The sequence below is a fragment of the Stegostoma tigrinum genome, chromosome 2 (assembly GCF_030684315.1).
Source record: "Stegostoma tigrinum isolate sSteTig4 chromosome 2, sSteTig4.hap1, whole genome shotgun sequence".
In the NCBI taxonomy this organism is placed as follows: domain Eukaryota; kingdom Metazoa; phylum Chordata; class Chondrichthyes; order Orectolobiformes; family Stegostomatidae; genus Stegostoma; species Stegostoma tigrinum.
In genome coordinates this window covers 52119192-52139863 of record NC_081355.1, presented here as the reverse complement: position 1 = coordinate 52139863, position 20672 = coordinate 52119192, and the positions used below count along the sequence as shown (strand labels likewise).

General features: G+C 40.6%; 1 protein-coding gene across 1 annotated transcript in view; it reads right to left on the bottom strand.

Annotated features, from left to right (window-relative positions):
- LOC125460264 (A disintegrin and metalloproteinase with thrombospondin motifs 16-like) overlaps positions 1-20672 on the bottom strand; it is a 233485-nt gene that overhangs the window by 175373 nt on the left and 37440 nt on the right. Inside the window, exons 4-5 of the mRNA XM_048547520.2 lie at positions 9008-9293; positions 1619-1818 (exon numbers count right to left, since the gene is read on the bottom strand). Coding sequence (XP_048403477.2) covers positions 1619-1818; positions 9008-9293 — 486 coding nt within the window. The remainder of the gene's footprint in view (positions 1-1618; positions 1819-9007; positions 9294-20672) is intronic.

Sequence of the window (20672 nt, the reverse complement as noted above, 5' to 3'; positions counted from 1 at the left end):
TCACAGAATTACAAAATAGATGATTACAAAACACTGCTCCAGTACTAATACTCATTAGCATACCTGAAATTGATTATTAGTAACAGACATGCAGAAATGAGCAGAATGAAAAGGAAAGTTACTTGAAGTTACAAGTCAACTGTCTATGAGAGACTCAGGGAGGGGAAAGAATAGACAGATCTCCGTGGCTTCTGCATTCAGGCTTTTTCTTTGTTTATCCTTTGGCCCACCATTCTTAAAAACATTGTAATGCCAGATATTTCATAGATTTGTGAGTCATGACAAATCCTGCAATGTTCCCTTTATACCAATAACACTGTACTCCTATCAATAGTTTGTTCTCAAAGATCTTTGAATATGAAGGCTGAATACGTTTGAGTGATGCTGCACATGCTCAGTTTACTTAAATTGTCCCTACGATGTTGGCTATAACTTATGCACCTCAAATATTTTGTGAAAACTGATAACTATCAGCTGAACTACAAAGCCAAATTCTTTAGGTTGCATGCCTTTAGTCACAGAATTACAAAATAGATGATTACAAAACACTGCTCAAGTACTAATACTCATTAGTTTACCTGAAATTGTTCATTAGTAACAGACATGCAGTAATGAGCAGAATGAAAAGGAAACCTACCGAAGCTCATTACGTAAAAGGATGCCAAAAATCCCCTTATCTGTTTCAATGGCATTCTGATAGTTTTGACAACGGGAGACTGAAACACTTCATTAGCACAGAATGCCAATATTGTGTTATGCTAGTCAGTTATTACATGACTAAAACTCCCCCTTGTGAGAAGATATAATTGCAAGCTTGTTTGCTGGTAACAGAAGGGAATAACATCAAGAATGCCTGCAGGATGGAATGCTAACACCGACTCTCTTTAAACTTGCTTTTCAAGCTTGGGCATTAATTGTGTTACAAATTGGAGTATATCACAGGGATGAAGAATTTAAACATAAACAGAACTTCTGGTGCCATTGCATCCACTTTGGAAAAGAACAGATAGTCTCTTTGTAAAGTAGTTTCCAGAAGAACAGCTAACATTGGCCACATCATCACCGGCCTTTAAAACCACCAAATGAAGCCACAATGTAAAGTTTGTTTACGTATGCATTTTAAAAACTCCACCTCCCCATCCTGTGTGTGTGTGTGTGTGTGTGTGTGTGTGTGTGTGTGTGTGTGTGTGTGTGTGTGTGTGTGTGTGTGTGTGTGTGTGTGCAAGTTTACAATAAAAACAAACTCCTTAACTGCAGCAACTCAAGATCTGTCTGCCTTATTTCTTCAAATAGTTTTATACATGATCAAGTACATAGAAAATTGAGAAAACATGAAATTAAGAAATATTCAACACTATTATGAACAACTTTTAAGAATCAAAAGAGAGGAATACAGTTGCCCGTCAGAACTTGGTCATAGCAAAATGAACAACCCCAAATCACCACCTCTCTGTATCAATCGATATGTGCGACAAACACAGGTGAATGGAGAACACCAGTATTAAAGCATGCTATTCTCACACTGTCAGATTGCGCCTTCCACCCAATGTTGCACGGTATTTTTGCCTATAAACAGGTGGTTGATTGGAATGAAATATATTTATCTTTGCAGCCTTACCATATTTAGTATAGTTAATACATAAGTAGTTATGTTCTCGCTGCCATGCTTTTCAATCATCTTCTTGTCCACCACAACTAATGTTTCCACATTAAGCTTTTCATTCTTCCGCATCTTGAACAAGGAACGCTTATTTCTGGGTAAGAATCGATACTCATCTGGCAGAATATACAGATCTGTTTCTGGGGGTTTTGGCATATCTGCAGAAAAAGAACAATTAATAAATCATGCAGTGCTTTTGAAAGAATACTTTTTGTGCAGAAAACATATACTGTAACTGCTCTCTCCAATTAAATAAGAAGTTGCAATAATTCACCCCACCTAGCTAAAATAAAAGTTACGCAGGTCTAAAAACTGAAACAATGATATTGGAGAGGTTTTGAATCAAATTCTCAGAATTTTGTACCTGTTAATTTTTTTTTCTATGAGTCCTGTTTGAAATATCATAAATGCACCAGTCAAAAATTAACTAATATCCACTCCTGGTCATTTACAGCTGCTAATCCAGCATTCCTCTTGAAAATGGGATGCGTAAGTTAACTCCTGAATGCCCAGGGAATTTCTTTCAGCCTACTGAGGTTGCATGGGAGATCTGCTGGAATTCTCAGAAAGAAAATCAAATCAATATAAATATCAAGGAAACCTCAAGACTATGTCTCCCCAACTTCCTGTGCTTTGAAATGTTGTTTCACTGCAGTGAATATGGATGAAACAACGTAATTAAATAACAAATAGTGGGGTATAACAATGTGATGCTGAGTTACAAGACATCAAAAAAGTTTGTGCCCCAGTTCTTGGTGAGTTAGTGATTTACGCCAGTACAGACATATGGAACTAGAAATTATTTCTCCCTGATTTTTGCCATGCTTGCTGGAAATAGGGTGGACGGCATATAAAATTAATGCATCAGCTTGTTTACAGCATAGTAATGAGTAGCAGCTAACCTGGATTCTACTGAGCTAGCAGTAAACTCGGCACACCACAGAGGACCAAGTAACATTGCAAAGAGACTATGTGGTGCAGGCAACCATCCCTTTCCACAGATGAAGTCCTTACATAAGGAAAATTGCAGCAATATAGTGCAGATTCCTGGGTAATCTGATTTCGGCGCTGAAGGAGGAGGACAAGAGCAGTAAACCAAACATACAATTTCAGTTATGCTGCCCTAAACATATTTATCACAGAGATGGAAGCCAGAAATGAAATCTTGTCTCTGTCAAGATTAGGATGCCCTCGAGACCTAGTCTTTGTAGGAATAGAAGGATGTGATAATTGTGATTAAAGGCATGAGTGCAGCTCATACAACATTGGCAGGAAAGGTCTAATAACTTGACTCAAGCTAAGTGCCTGCAGCTTCATAACTCACAGCCCCACAATGTCTACCTCTCACTGCTCATTAAAGCATAGTCCTACGAGTTACCCTGACACACAGGGGTCACCATGAACATTCTCAGACTGTATCTAAAAATCAAGCAAACTGCACACACAACTCCACCTGCTTCCGCAAACCTACAACCATTCAGCATATTGCCCAACAACAATGACACTCTTCCTTCTCCTTCAGTGTCAACAGAAGAGATCTACATTATCCCTTCCACTTTTTTGAGAAAACGTTCACAGCATTGGAGACAATATTGTCGCTAACGCATTGGTAACTACTATTGCTGAAGGTTATCCAGGATGATGGTAACTTGCTATTCCATGAGCTTTGTCCATTCAAACCTTACCCTAGGCCTGAAGGAAGCAATAAAATGGAAACTGGAAGAGTTTAATCCTTCTCACCCACCTGTTCTTACCCTCTCCCAACTAGATGCGGTTGTCCTTTCAGATAGTCAAAGACTACTGGTTGCTTAACCAGAGAAGTTTCATGTGGAAAGGCAATAGGAGGAGAAAAACTCTCATAAAGAGAAAACACCCTTACATGCTGGCATTGTGTACACCACTCCTTAGAGGCTAGGCTTAGAATTAGGAGTTGTGCGTTGTCTGTCACTCAGTGAGCTGCAGGACAGGGGGATGAGATAGCTACTGTGTAAACTCTCCGGTGGACAAAATCTCAGTCCACTTCTGTTTTAATGGCTCAGATAAGGACCTTGCTGGGGAGCAGACTATTAAAGAACATTGTTGACAATGTACATCAAGATGCTTCATGCAGTGGCAGAATTGGCAGTCAGCATCCCTTCACTAGTTAGGAACATGTAAGGCTGGTTCCAGCTGTGCATCGGGAATCGTGCAGATGTTGGCCCATCCTTCTGACTGAGGAAAGAGTGGACACTTCCCTGACAAAACTACACACCAAATCCATACATGCCACTGTCTCAGCCTTCCTCAGTACTGGGTGAGGCATGTTGCTGTGCCACCCGAAGCCCCTCATCAATCAGTGCCAACTGAATCATCTGCTTCATTTTGCTCCGGCAGGGTCTGAATGTACTGTCTCAGCTTCACTGCAGTACCAATTGAGGACTGCCAATGCATTAGTGCTGCACTGGAAGTTCAGACTGAGGTTATGAGATTCTTAGCTGCTAGGAGACAGGCTTGGTCTACTACCAACACGTCATTGCTGAAACAGGAATACTGGCTCTCGCAACAAACTGGCAATTTGCCCTCCAGCAATGAGAATAGTTGAGGCACCACTCTAAGACTGCACGGTGCTGAACAACCTAATGTCCTCTCAGCATGACAGCATCTGTGCTTCCACTACTGCCATTCCAACAATACCTTTGCTTCTCAGTCAGCCAGTTCAGATGCTGCCACTCGTGCCAAGGTACTGTAGCCCAAAGCTGGGGTCTCAGCCTAGAGCTATTCTTTGGCATTTCCAAGGCCATCTTCCATTTCTTTCATTCAAAGTCACCAGACTTCCAACAACAATGTTGCAGCTGCTAGAAGATCACAATTTCAGTTCGACCAGGGCCACTCAGCTGCCACTCACCACAGCCTTGTTTCACACATGAACAAAGAGATGAATGCCAGAGGTGAGGTGAGAGTAACTGTCCCTGTCATGAAAAGCTACATTCAAATGACAACGAGGCGAGCAAGTTTCCACTAGTTGTAGTCATGCAAAGCAGAAAGATAAATTGTTGTGGCCATTACGGAGTAATTCATTGCTGCTCCAGGGTATCACTGCAGGAGTTCTTCATGTCAGTGTCCTACAAGACTGTCTTCATTAGCCATTTCCTCCCATCGAAAGGTCAGAAAAGGGGATATTTGATGATGATTGCATAATGTTGAGCACCCTTCATGGCTCATCAGATGCTGAAGCAGTCCATGTCGAAATACAGCAAAATCTGGACAATATCCAGGTTTTGGATAATAAATAACAAGTAATATTTGCCCTACTCAAGTGTCAGGCCATCACCAACAAGAAAAAAAAATGTAACCATTGCCCTTTAACATTCAATGGCATTACCATCACAGCATCCACCACCACCCGCCCCCCCCACCCAACTATCTGGGAGTTACCACTGAGCAGAAGCTGAAGTGAACCAGTAAATACTGTGGCCACAACAGCAGGGCAGAGGCAAGAAAGTCTGTGGGGAGTAACTCAACTCCTGACTACTCAAATGCTGTCATCATCTACAACGCACAAGTCAGAAGCATGATGAAACACTTGCCTGATAAGTATAGCTCCAACAACACAAAAATCTCAACACCGTCCAGACAAAGCAATCCACCTGAATGGCACATCCACAAACATTCACTTCCTCCATACCACATAGCGACAGCAGTGGGTATTATCTACAAGATGTTTTGCAAAAATTCCCCACAACAGCACCTTCTAAACTCATCTGGAACAACACAAAATGCTGCAGTGGTTCAAGAAGGCAGCTCATCACCATCTTCTTAAGGCTAGCCAACAACACTAACATCTCATGCCTGCTTATGAAATGATCAGGAAGCAACAGTACCCCAGAGGAATAGTGTGTAGGTACGAAAAATGTTTTGGGAATCTAGAGTTGTATTTTGTGTGAAATCTCCAAATGAATGCAATACTGTTGAGCAATAGTCTTCTTGGCATCAATGTAAAAGTTCTAGTTTAAACTGTAGCAAACGTGATTGTGAGCCAGCAGATATAACAATCCAACATTAAAGTAACATTAAAGGATGGAATCTGGAATGAAGTAGCACAAACTCTCTGAGCTGGAAATTGGACCTATTCTCACAGCAGATAGCTGGTCAGTTGAGGCATCATGCCAGCTTTTTCAGGACTCTCATCTGTATTTAACTGAGGATCTGCAGTCCGGGATCTTTAGCTGCAATCAGATATAACGAAGATGGAAGGAGAGGAGCTATAGACAGAAAATAGGCACAGGAGTAGGCCATCAGCCTTCAGAGCCTACTCTGCCATTCAATATGATCATCCAAATCTGTAACCTGTTCCCGCCTTCTCCCGACACACTTTGATCCCTTTAATCCCTAGAACTGCATCTAACTCTTTCTTGAAGACATTCAATGTTTTGGTTTCAACCAGTTTCTGTGGCAGAGAAGTCCACAGTCTCTCCAGTCTCTAGGTGAAAAAAGTTCTGCTCATTTCTGTCCTCAATGGCCTACCCTGGCTCTTTAGATGTGATCTCTTGTTCTGGATTCCCCAGTAATAAGGAACATTCTTCTTACATTTACCCAGTCTAGTCCTGTTAGAATTTTGTATGTTTCTTTGAGATACTCTCTTATCTTTTTAAACTCCAGTGAATAGTCTTAACTGATCTAGTTCTTCATTCTTACGGCTAATGGCAGGATATTAAGATGGTTAGCAAGCAGAGTGTAATGGGACCAGAAGGTTCATGCCCTTTGTTCTTTGTACCAAATTCAGTTAAACAAGTAAGGAAAATTTAGCTCGTTTAGATTCAACAGGACCATTTCTTTGGCTATTGAAGTCCTGGAATAAGCGGATAAAGCATATGCACTGCATATTCAGTTTAGCTTTGTCTAATATGGGATGGGGACTCTGAAACAAATATTAGATCCCAGATCAGCACAACAGTTGTTATATGGTCACCATTAGACTAACTTTTTCTACTTCATGTATGTGCCCCTGGAATTAGCAAATTGTCAGCTCACACACTTTTGTGATGACAGCGAACATGAAAATTAATGCTTGAAGTTGATTGTCCAGTGATGATACACACACAGAATTCGGGTGCACAATCTATCAATCTCTGCACCCTTGTGCCTACAATTATTCATGAATCTAAAATGTCCTGAGTCCAGAGGCACTGTCTATTTTGTCAACAGACAACTAAACATAAATAACTTCACTTCATAAATGCGTATTTGGAAAACAATTAAATTATCAATAGTGGTAATGTATGGTGAAGATTCCCTGATGATTCCCATTCTTCTATCAGCTACTTTTGATACTCAACTGCCACAAACTAAATCAGGTTCAAGTAGCTGACTGAGGGAATGAATATTTGTAACGGTATCAAAAATATATTTTCACTGTAATTATCCTAAGTTAGTATGCTGAATGACAACAGCTTAAAGGACATTCCAGACCTTTTTGGCAATACCAACAATTTGTTTGGTTGCTCTTAACCAAGGTTGCACAAAAGGAAAATGTTTTGACATAGTTTAGGGTTTATACCGAAACAAAAGCATTTTACAAAGTCATTGCCTTATCTGTTTCTTTCCAAAACTTTGTAAAAAATGGAACTGAAGCTGAAACTGACATTGTTCAAGGTGCCCTTAAAAATTGTTTAAAAAAAGCATACATAAATATTAAAAGTGCATAAACTAGTTAGCTTTCAAGCTCATTGGAAAAGTCAATGGACCTGTCAAAATCAGCTGTCAAAACTGTCAGAAGCATTTGCCCCAGGCTCTCTCCCAGTCAGGTTTGTGAAGACATGAAACATCCGGTCTCTGCACTCCTGATCCAGGAGCAAAAAATTTGGCCTAAGTTATAATGGCTTTCTACCTCACAATCTTCAATCTGGAGTGGAAAAACTTTAGTTAAACCTTCTTGTTTCATGATACTTTCAGGTAGTAGGTGGAAGAACGGTAGCAAATTAATTCTGGTGAATGAAGAAAATCAACGTTACTGTAGAAGTGAGAAACACAATAACTTCTGGTATCACACCTAATGTCAATTTTCTCTCCCAAATTAGTTACCCAAACTGTTTTCCATTAATTTTCCAAAACTGTTGATTATATTAGGACAGCACCCTGTGCAACATTTTTTAAAGAAAATCTGTATTAACCTAATTCTATAAAACTGATAACTTTTCAGTTGCATTTGAACACTGATTTACAAATCCTACTGAAGTACAATTTTTGAAGATTTTAATATGCCAATAAATAATTATTTTGTTGCTTTCTCTTTGCTGAAATTATTACGCTTTTTGAAACTAGAATTGAAAAGTCACCTAGTTAAGTGGGTGTCTTTGACATAGCGATAATGTCATTGCTCTAGCAATCCAGGACCCCACTAATGTTCTGAAGACATGGAACTGAATCCCACAAATCAGATGGTTGAATTTGAATTCAATGAAAATTTGGAGAAAAAGTTAGTCTAATGGTGACCATATAACAACTGTTGAATATCATTCTTTTAGGGAAATTAAACAATAACCTTACATGGTCTAGCCAACACACGGCCGCAGACCCACAACAGTGTAGTTGAATTACCCTTGGGCAAACTAGGTATGGGCAAGAAATGCTATCCTTCCCATTAACACCCACTTGAACAAAGAAAAAGTAGCAAGGACCGCACTGCAGTGACTTTCTGGTTTTGTTAAGCTAAACAAAAGAAAGCAGGCCGTCAATTTTAAGCGTTATTGGCATTCAACTGCTTTTACATGATCAACTGCTTGCACCTTCACTCTCCTGGCATTTTTTGCATCTTATAAAAGAAAAGCTTTGTTCCTCCTCCTCCAGTTGGAGTCATAAGTATTAACTATTTAGTATTAAGCACAAACCAGCAAAGAAAAATTTTAATCAAAAATAGCTGATTTCAGAAGTTAACTTGGATGATGGTTTATTTTAAAATTAGGAGTGATAGCCACCTAGCTGTGGATTTGGAAGCTGGACCATTTAACATATGAGACAGAAAGGAATTGGACACCTGATGTCTTTCTACTAATAAAGTCTGGGGTGGCCAGATTCACGAATAGTCTTCCCATCTATTCACTAACTGATTCCATTAAGTGAGCAATTAATGCAATCTAATGATGTGTCAAGGCCCCCACCACCAACATTAAACTTGATTCTAGCAGCCACTGTATGACACTGCTCTTGAGTTCAGCTGACGACCGCAAACTTTCAACATTTACTTCTCAGTTTGTGAAATTTTGTGCATTTTTCAACAAAATTACTGTATTGCTATTACTTTATCAATTATTCAATGCAATAAAAAGACCTAAAATTTGATCAAGGAAACAAAATACTTCCCTTACATACATTTCTTGCGTCTTCCACAGTAATGCTGCTTTTGAAGCTGTCCATGTTTGTAGTCATTACGACGTCGGTGTTGGTGACGATACTTGTGATCATAATATCCAATTCCCACAGACCTCTGGGTTAAGGTTACCTCATTACTTTGAAGGTGCACTTTTGGCTCTGCAGATCTCTTATACAGGATATGTGGATGGTGCCCTTTAGGTGCTGTGTAATTGTGTTTAAGTGCAAGGTGCTGAGGTAGAGGTGTCAAAATGTAATCGGCTTCTTCTGTTCTTATCAAACCTGACTGGAAAGAAAGAGGGAAACATTAGATTATAAAATGCACAGAATATTTACAGCCTGACAAAAATAAGATGCAGCCATCTTCTTTGATGAAGTACGACAAATTGGATTATTACATTCAGAAAGTCAAAGTGAGTGAAAACTATAACAGCAGTCTGCTTATAAAGATGAGTATTATGGTCAAGTTGAAACAATTTAACATTACTTTCTATGGTAAATGTACAACATTAGATACAAGTTTAACCAAATCTTTATATCAGTCAAAAGTTCACGGACACAATGACACTGGTTTGGACTTGGACCAGCGAAATGACGTCCCACATGGCCTACTTCTAGCAGCAATCCCACCCTTGATGGAATATCCCATCTCGGATTTCCTCTGATCTTACTTTATAATTCAGATCTCCTGCACTGGGGTTAATCCCTTTACGGTTCTCTATTGTCCAAATGAAGACATGAACCTTGAGCAGGATGGATCATGGCATTTAAGGGTTCAAGCTAGTCTACAGCATAACCAGTGCAAAATATATGTAGATTATTGCTTTTTAGATTAAACTCTGTACAAGTGTTAGAATTGAAAGTGATGAGTGAGTGGACATTGATAGTGATTTAACTAATTTACAAATGCTTACATATGGTGGCAGTAAAAGGCTTTCAGCACCCCTAGAACCTGCCAGACCACAAAGCATTCTGAAGTAAGTAAATGTCTCCTGAAGGATTCATGCACATTTTCTCAATGTCCTATTTATTGTCTCCAAGAGGAGTTCTGCTCCTTCCATCGCAACAAAAACGTTCCAATTAAATTCACAAAAGGTGTTCTCTGTAAGTGTGACCACAATCCATACTCACCCTCCTTTGCATCTCAACAGGCTTTGACATGATGAACTACTTTGTTATATGATTTTCTTTTCAAAGGAAGTATAATAATTTTCATGAACTTAAAAACTATTAGACATTTCACTTCACATTGTAATTGGTTAAAATACTCTACAGTACAGTTTGCCACATAAGTTGCACAGCAAGTACAAAAAACAACAAAGGTTGTTAGAGCTACTAGATAATCATGTAAGCATTTCAGGGCTTCACATTACAGAGATTGTGTTAAGAAATCCATTTTTTGATATTCATCTTTAAAGCATAATATAAAGATACATATTATTACAATATAATCAACAAGTCTCTGCCTACTTTTGAATATTTCAAGAACAAACATGTTTTTAATAGGTATTGGGGGTTAGGTCACTATTTATTGCTTATATCTAACTACCCTGAAGAAAGTGGTAAATGAGCTGCCATCTTGAACCACTGCAGTTAATGTGGGTAGATATGCCCATATACTGTTAGGCAATATTGAAGAAACAGTGATATATTTCTAAGTCAGAATGTTGAGTGGTTCAGAAGGGAACATGCAGGTAATGGCGTTACCAAGTATCAAGTGCTGTTATCTTTCAAGGTATTCAGGGTGGGAGTGCAGTGGGATCTGTTCATTGAAAGTCAAATCAGTTATCAGGGGCCACAGAAGCTTGGGAAATAAATCATGAAGAGTGGAGTCAGCACGCTGAGGAACAGAGAGGCTATGATTGTGAAGGGAAGCACCTCAACACAAAGAAATGGGAGACAATAATGCATTGGAGTGCACAGGTTACTGCAGGAGGATGGTAAACAACTGAATCACAACTACCATGGTTGTGATGGAAGGGGCCACAAACAGTGCAGCATGATTATGGGCCTGGCTAAGCTGTACGTCCAGGTCTCTGTGTATCATGGGAAGATGAAGACTTAAATGAAAAGGTGGTGTGGAAATGTGTGGAAACTCTAAACTGATACAGTCAACATAACATGCAAGAAAGAAAGGATCATGACAGGCTGGAGGCCTTGATTATCAGCCTAAGCCTGCGACTCACTCTGCCAAGGGCAACGTGTTGCCTTCTGTCTTCAGCTGAATCATAAATGCCCAAAGGAAAATGGCTGTGAACATCCAGATGGGCAAGTCTAAGAGTCACACTAGCCTCCAATGGGCGCTGAACCACATGAAGTTGATGCTGATGAAGGTTCCCTTGGGTCATGGAGGAGGGACAGGATGCACGTAGTCCAATGTCCTTGATGTCATTTCTTCCAAGGCATGCAGAGCCTTAGAGTGGTAGTTGTGCTGCTTGGAGGGAATATTGCTGGTTATCCTCAAGTATAAGGTGATATAGACTATACGCACATTGTGTTGAGAGTACCATGTCACAATGTAACACACTCTGTAAACTGAAAAGGCTCCCAATCCACCAATTTCCATGTCATCTTTCATCATCAGTCCAATTTCTTAGAGGTCTGCGCCAAATAATATAGGAGTTGCCATGAGACCTTTATTCTTGAGAAATCCCCTCTTCCCACTGTAATTCAAAGTCCTGACGCCTTACCAGGATAACCATTGGAGACAAGAGGCACCATGGTGGAGGACTGTGTGATGTAAATCTCGCTGAAGACCAAATGTAGATACATTGGTGCCAGTCTTCTACCAGGGCAGCGGTAATGCAGGTGCTAAGCCTCCTGAAGATGAGGTTCTAATGCTTAGACTGGTTTGGGGCAGCCTTTCAAAACACTTCAAACAGAGTGTAAGACATAATCCTAGTATGCCTTGCCCTACACAACTGAAGCAGGTGAGAAGGAGTGTGACAGAAGCTGCAGAGCTTGGAGCATGACAGAATTTTTTCAAAGACATAAATCAGGACATTGAGCTGCAAGAACATCACTGTCAGCATGATCAATTGTTGCAGCGTTAGGTACAATAGTCCTGACAAGGCATAACTGACAAATGGTTCCAGTGAATGGGACTTGGCTGTAGTGGCCATTCACTGACTGTAAATTTGTTGTCTCTGTTTGTTTCCAGAAATAACTGTAGTCCTCTGCATTTGTCTTTTTTTTCTTTGCTTTTATCCAATAAAGGTTACATTCTCAATGTTTGAAGGCTTTTCCCCACAGTGAGCAAACAGCAGATATGTTATGCTGGATATTAAAAGATAATGCAGCACTCCCTTACACAGGTTTCTTACATGGTACAAAATTAAGGCTGAGTAGACTATGTAGATTGTAACCTCAACTACAAGAATCAACGACTGTTGATCGGATAGGTGATAAATAAAGTACTAAAGTACAATGAGATAATCAAATGTGAGGCTGGATGAACACAGCAGGCCCAGCAGCATCTCAGGAGCACAAAAGCTGACGTTTCGGGCCTAGACCCTTCATCAGAGAGGGGGATGGGGTGAGGGTTCTGGAATAAATAGGGAGAGAGGGGGAGGCGGACCGAAGATGGAGAGAAAAGAAGATAGGTGGAGAGAGTATAGGTGGGGAGGTAGGGAGGGGACAGGTCAAGGAGGTGGGATGAGATTAGTAGGTAGGAGATGGAGGTGCGGCTTCGGGTGGGAGGAAGGGATGGGTGAGAGCAAGAACAGGTTAGGGAAGCAGAGACAGGTTGGACTGGTTTTGGGATGCAGTGGGTGGAGGGGAAGAGCTGGGCTGGTTGTGTGGTGCAGTGGGGGGATAGCCCAGTTCGTCCCCTCCCCCCACTGCACCACACAACCAGCCCAGCTCTTCCCCTCCACCCACTGCATCCCAAAACCAGTCCAACCTGTCTCTGCCTCCCTAACCTGTTCTTCCTCTCACCCATCCCTTCCTCCCACCCCAAGCCGCACCTCCATCTCCTACCTACTAACCTCATCCCACCTCCTTGACCTGTCCGTCTTCCCTGGACTGACCTATCCCCTCCCTACCTCCCCACCTATACTCTCCTCTCCACCTATCTTCTTTTCTCTCCATCTTCGGTCCGCCTCCCCCTCTCTCCCTATTTATTCCAGAACCTTCACCCCATCCCCCTCTCTGATGAAGGGTCTAGGCCCGAAACGTCAGCTTTTGTGCTCCTGAGATGCTGCTGGGCCTGCTGTGTTCATCCAGCCTCACATTTTATTATCTTGGATTCTCCAGCATCTGCAGTTCCCATTATCTCTGATCACAAAGTACAATGAGAGTTTGTATTTGCATGAATAGTCACCTTCTACCTGCGCCCTCTCAGAATCTGTTTGTTTTGTTACCTATGAAGAGCATACTCTGAGAAAAGCAGTTTCTGACTGACAACACTTGGCCTCATACACAGCTGGGCTTTAAGTATGATGCCAGAGTCAATCTCAGTGGCAAGTACTTCCACTGCTGGTGATCACATGATCAAGTAACATAAGACCATAAGACATAGGAGTGGAAGTAAGGCCATCTGGCCCATCGGGTCCACTCCGCCATTTAATCATGTCTGATGGGCATTTCAACTCCACTTACCCGTACTCTCCCCGTAGCCCTTAATTCCCTGTGAGATCAGGAATTTATCAACCTCTGCCTTGAAGATGTTTAATGTCCTGGCCTCCACTGCGCTCCGTGGCAATGAATTCCACAGGCCCACATGTGCTATTACCTATGGACCATTCAATTATAAATTGATAATATAAATATAAGAATATTTGCTGGGACAGAGAGAAGCCTTCATGAAACTCCATTAATGAAACATTTTCGCAACATACTTCCCCTTTTTTAATGAATTTGCTCAGTTATGAATGTTTGGCTGAGTTTGAAAAGCTTCAGTTCAGCAGGTATTCTTGAAGCAATAGTAAATTTCTGTACTGTAATAACAGTGCATGTACTTGATGTGGCTCTGTGGTTGTTTAATAGACACTCAAAAAATAATAAATGTTGGCTTCCTTTGTTTGTTTTTAAACAAAGGATTGTATATTTACCTTCAGGGTTTCCTTTGACTAATAGAGATTTAATTTTTCTTTTCCCCAACAGTTTTCACGATCATTCCCATTGCTTCTACATTTAAGTGCTAGGTGAGTGGTATTGGAAGATTAATTGGGGAGGTGGGAGGGCATAAAGGTGCCATGGGTTCTGTGTAAGCATGTGGAATACATGGATGCACAAAGCAATTATGGAGATGCTTAAATGGTATGTGTTGGGTGAAGGGTTGAAGGAGGTAAATAATGAGGTGAAGACTGTGTTTGAACAATGTTGAGAGCTTGGTTGCTGTTTTTGAGAACTGATGCAGGCCTTTCAACCAGCACCTCCACATCCACATTCTGTGCACAGCTCACCACATACACTGTGAATCCAACCCCTGTGATAAAGTGGAGGGCAAAGTCACACCTTGCACAAAGCTGGGAAATTGCAAAGCTAACCCAAAGATTTGGCCCACAATCTTTATTTAAACAATAAAGCAAAGAAATGTGGGTTATAGCAAGAAAGATATGGAAGCCTTGCCAATTTACAGACAAATATTGAGTCTTTCAATGGCACTTTCCTATGTTGATCACTACCATCACACACAAGAAAAATCAGAAGCAGGTCAACGGTAAAAATAGATGGCTGCCAAGTAGAAATTCAACTCAATGCTAAGGCGCTATCCCTTCCAGTTACTTTTGGCAGTGTATTCAAATTGTTCCAATTGTTCTCAAGTTCAAATGAAATGAAACTAAAACATTGAAGAATCCTTTAAAATAAAACAAATGTGAAAAATCAAAACCACTTTTAAACAGATTCAAAGAATTAGGCATGAGAACAAAAGAAAGGCATTAGCAATGAATGTTGCGTACACACACTTACACTTGATGCATTCAATTACTGTGATGGGGGTACAGTTGGGGGTGTGCTGGTAGAATGAGAACAGAACAATAAACCCCTAAAATAGTTAGCTAACAAGTTCTGAACATTTTCGAAGATCGCGAGAAACTCTTAAAAAAAAGCATTAAGTTTGCACTGATGCTTCAGCAGGCCACAATCTCTCTCTCACATGACTGAACCCACTTCGAAATTCAGGGCCAAAAACTTTGCCTTTTAAATTCTAATCTTATATTTAAACTGAGAAACTTCAAACAAACCTGAGGGAGACTGTGGTGCAGTGATATTGTCACTGGGCTTTTAATATAGCGAACTAAACTAACAATCCGAGGATACAGGTTCATAATCCTACCAAAGCAGCTGGTAGAATTTAAATTCGATTAATAACATCTGAAGCTACATACCTAGTGATGGTGACACATCTGGTCAACTTGTGTCTTTTAGGGAAGGAAATTTAATTTCATTACTAGTCTGGCCTATACGTGACTTCAGATCCATGGTAATGTGGTTGCCTTTTAACTTCCTTCTGAAATGGCTCAGCAATCAACTCAGTTCAAACGTCTTTAGGGGTTGGCAACAAATTGGCCTTGCCATAAGAAATGAATTTGAATCATTAATTAGTTATCTGTAAGATCCAGCAATTGATTATCAAGGATCAATAGTTCAGAGATCAGTCATGAGGTATCAAAATTGAGTAATTTCTGCTTTTCAATTTGTTCTCGGGATAGATGTAACAGTAGCAAGGCAGGATTTATTGTCTATCACTGGTTATGCTGAGGACATTAATAGCCAGCCATATGGTATGGAACTCAAATCACAAATTGTTGGCACCAGCGACAGATTCCTATACATCAAAGACATTAGTAGACAAGCTAGGCTTTTACAACAAAGCAATTATTTGCATGGTCATTTCTTATTTCCATATTTCTGGCACTTGCCCACAGTTTATCAGATGTATTCGAATCCTGTTTCACAAACCACCAGGAATCAAGCTCAAGATTACCGGTTATTGTCCAGTATCAATGCCATCACCAGTCCCTCAGTCCATTATTAGCAGTGCTTAAATGGCAGAAATATGTACTTCTTCACTGTCAGTATTATGTGTGGCAGAGCAAGGCACCTATATAATAATGGATACTTGCTGTGGGGAGGGGAAGGGTGAATCTTTTCAATCCTAAAAACGCTTAGGAAATAAAGACAAATGCTCATCAGGAGGGCTAAACTTAACAGAGATTTTTGAAGGGGTGGGGTATCATTTTGGAGAAACATGACGCCTTTTTGTATATAGGACATGATAATTTTGGAAGGCCAGTTTGGGAGAAGTAATGTGCCTTACAGGGTTTTTACAAGTAGACACAGATATGTACAAAAAGTGTGTAAGCCTATCAGAGCTTTAAAACTGAGAAGGAATTTAATTTCCTGCACTTTAAATATTTGATAAATTGTCTGCTGTATTGAAACAAAATAGGAGTACTGGTGACCATGAACCACATTCATATAAGAATTCATATATTTTTTAAGTAGTCATAGTCTCAGCACGATCATGGTGTGCGTCCTTGTTATACTTACCTTTTTGTGAAACATGCAAAATATTCCTTATTCCAATTCTAGTCAGCCCTTTCCTCCATCTCTTTTTGCAATTCACTGAAGATTGTATCAGACCCCCCCTCCTCCACTGATCTTGAACTGGAAAATTTCAATGGTTTTGCTTCAAATTCCTCCCCTCCTTCACCAGATCTATTTCTGACTGTTCCCTTCCCCTCTTAGGCTTTTCAGGCTCTGTTGCAAAAAACTAGTGATCAACTGAGATTCACTACAAATCAACAGACTTCCACAGCTAGCATCTCTACCTCTTCTCGCCTCCTCCTTTTTGTAACAACACTGTTAAATTCTCAGTGTCTCAAACTTTGATGCCTCAACTCTGGGTGATGCAACCTTGCATGCCAGCAATTTTGAACATCATCTTCCTCAGCCAATGACTTCCTTATACAATGGTTAAAAGGAATCTTGTCCATGTATATCTTTTCCCCCCACATTTTACCCTCAACCCCTTACTTCTCCCTCAGAAATTATACAAGGTTACACTTATCTTCATCTTCCATTCCATCATGCACCAGAAGCAATGGATCATATTCAGCCATTTTTGCCACCTCCATCGTAATACAAGCAAACACAGCTTCTTCTCTCCTGTCACATCTATTCTGATAGTGAAACATCTCTCACTTTTGATTGGTCTTCCTTATTCCCAATGGAGAATTTCCAGCCAGCATGGTTGCCAAGTCCTTCCACTGTATGTGATTAATTTCACAATCTTTAGCGTTCAGCCCTTCCCCAATGATGGGGTTCCTCTCATTCTCACCTTTCACCTCACCTTATCACCATATTCAACAGTTCAACCTTGCCACCTTCTTCAGCTCCCACATGATGCCGTAACCAAACATATCTTTCCTGGCCTCCCTTTCAGAATTCCCAAGGAACCACTCCTAACACAACATCCTGATCAATTCTTCCATTGCCCTGAAAGATGCCACCTTTGCCTCCTGCACCTTTCCATACACATTAGGGGATGCAATACCAGTCACAGCTCCAACAACATTCAAGAAGCCTGACACCATCCTGGGCAAAGCAACTCGTTTGATTGGCACCACATCCTCATATGTTCAGTCCCTTCGCCACCAATGCTCAGTAGCAGCAGTGTGTACCATCTACTAGAGGCATTGCATAAATTCAGCAAAGCTCCAGAGACAACACTATTAAAAATTTCCAGTCACTACCATCTAGGAAGACAGGAGCAGCAGATACATGGGAACGTCCTGCAGGATCCCCTTCACCACTCTGACTTGGAAATATATCACCGTTACATCAGTGTCACTGGATCAAAATCCTGGAACTCGCTTAGAGAGTAATGGATGTACTCACACCAGGCTATTGTAGTTCAAGAAGGCAGCTCACCATCACCTTCTTAAGGACAAAGAGAGATGGGCAACAAATGCTGGCCCAGCCCATGAAGCCCACTTCCCATATTGATGTGATAGTCAAGAAGGTATAACAATGTCTCTTCTTCCTGTGGCGGTTAGGAAATTCGTCATGTTCATAACAATCTTCACTAACTTTTACAGATGCACCAATGAAAGCATACTATTCAAGTGCATAACGGTCAGGTATGGCAACTGGTCTGAGAGGACCATAACAAACTACAGAAAGCTGTGTGCCAACCTTCCATCCATGGACTCCATTTACACTTCTCATTGTTGCAGAAAGGCTGCCAACATCATCAAAGACCCCTCCCACCCCAGTAATGCTCTTCTACAAATTCTTCCATCAGGCAGAAGATATAGAAGCTTAAAAACACACACCAACAGTTTGAGGAAAGCTTCTTCCCTGCGATTGTTAGACTGATGAATGGACTGTCTAACTTCAAAGAAGTTGATCCTGCTAATGTTGATCTTGCTTTGCACATCTCCCATGCAGTGTAACCTGTATGCCTCACTCTGTCTAAACACCCTATGATTTGTATGGCCTTGCTTACTATGACTTGCTTGTACTGCTTGCAAACAAAGCTTTTCGCTGTACTTAGGTACACAACTAAAATAAATCAAATCAAACAAGCACACGAGAATGTGGCACAGCGGTAATGGGTTCAAGCGTGCCCAACCTGCTCCATGCAATAACACTGCTGAAAATGTTCATTAGAAGAAGTGTTAATAATCAGTTTATTTGGTCTATTAATTGAAGGATAACCAATGACCAGAACACTGAGATTAGGTTCTCTGCAATGGTAGATCACTGAATCCCAACAGTGTGGAAACAGGCCCTTCAGCCCAACAAGTCAACTCCCTCAGAGCATCCCCATTCCCCACAACCTGCACAATCTGTTCAATCTGCACATCCCTGAACACAACAGACAATTTAGCATGACCAATCCATCTAGCCTGCACATGTTTGGACTGTAGGAGGAAACCAGAGCACCCAGAGGAAACCCACACAGACACAGGGAGAACATGAGAACTCCACACAGATAGTCACCCAAGGGTGGAATTGAACTCGGGTCCCTGATGCTGTGAGGCAGCAGTGCTAACCACTGAGCCACCATGCCAACCTTTTGCAGTCTATAAAGAATCCCAGTCTGATAAGTCTTTCCTGCTGGGGGTCCCATCATCATAAATTTGATTTTACAGCTTTCCCAAATGCAATTGGATGTAAATTTTCAGCGACAATTGTTTGTAGTTCAATAGGGAATTGCACAAGTACTTGCAAAAAGGAGGTTTCTTCTACCCCCAAGTGGAGTCACTGTCAGAAAAAAGTGATGCACAGTTTGTGCTGAAAAAGGTTTCATTAAATGAAAATGAGTTACTTTGTTCTTTGCTGGTGTTCATGGAGAGAATTTCTGCTCTAAAAGTAGTGCCATGCAATCTTTTAATTCCCTTTGGGCAGGCAGAGACTTGAATTTGTGTCTCATCTGAAAGACTACATCTTCTAAAAAGACTGCATTTGCCCAAAACTGAAACGACAGTTTAGATTCCATGAAAGGGTTGTATACAACAATCTTATTTTAGATCTATTTAAAGGAATAAAGAGGAAACAGACGATTTCAATCACATTGTTTTGACTTGGTTTTAAGACTATGGAAGACCAAGCCTATGATGACATGGAGCACTTCCTTAAAACCCCAGATCCCGCTACTTGAAAAAAATCCAACCAGTATACTACAAAGGTGCCTTCAATATTGATCTTAGTACTTCAGATGCAACACAAGTGGCAAAGTTAAATCTTAAAATGTTGCAAATAGATTTATTCCAGCAGACTATCATTATTTCTTATTCTCTACCTAACAGCATTGTGGGTCTATCTACAGGACATGGACTGCCCCAGTCCAAGGTGGCAACTTAATGTCACTTTTTCAAGGGCAACTACGGATGCACAGTAAAATGCTAACCTAGCCAGCATTGCCCATGTCCCACAAGTGAATTTAAAAAAAGACATTAAAAAGTGCCTTTTCACTTCAAAGTTAATTCAAATTTCTTAAAAATGCTAGTCTCAATGACATTTCCAGATCTTCCCATTTCTTCAAAGCCCCAACTGACTCAGAAGCAAACAGTGCTTAAAATTAGCACAGCTGTATTAACTCATTTTAGTCTTTGGGCTGAAAACCCAAAGCCAAAATGAAAGCCAAAATCCTGAACTAATCCTTGTTAACACTCGACTTTCATGTTATCAAGTCTGGCATGGAACGTAACTTCGATTACTGCTATATGCATTGCCACTTTAAGCTACGGGCAATTAGAAAATGACTTTGTGACGGTCTATGTGAGAGAGGGATTTCAGTACGGTTGCACTTTCCTCTAGAGCTGTGACACACTGATCAATCAATTTCTTTTTACTTCCCTTCAGAAACAATTACAATACACCAAAAGTCAGTGTGAGGGCTTGGAAATTAGAGATCCTTGATTGTTTTGCAGACATCAGAACTTAGAGATTTATAATTCAATTCTGTAAAATCCTGATGTTTTAACCCACATCCTGTCCTGATGCATCTACTCCTTTAAGGGTACTGTGAGGTAAAGCACTTGGCAAAAGTAGGTATTTTACACACAAAACCCCCAAATTTCACTGAATACAATAAATCAGGAAATTTCCAGACATTTCAAACTTTGCAAACAGAACAAATATGCCAAATGGTTGGACTTTTGTTTGAAGGATGTGAAGCATTTACAAACTGTCACTCCCAGAAACAGGG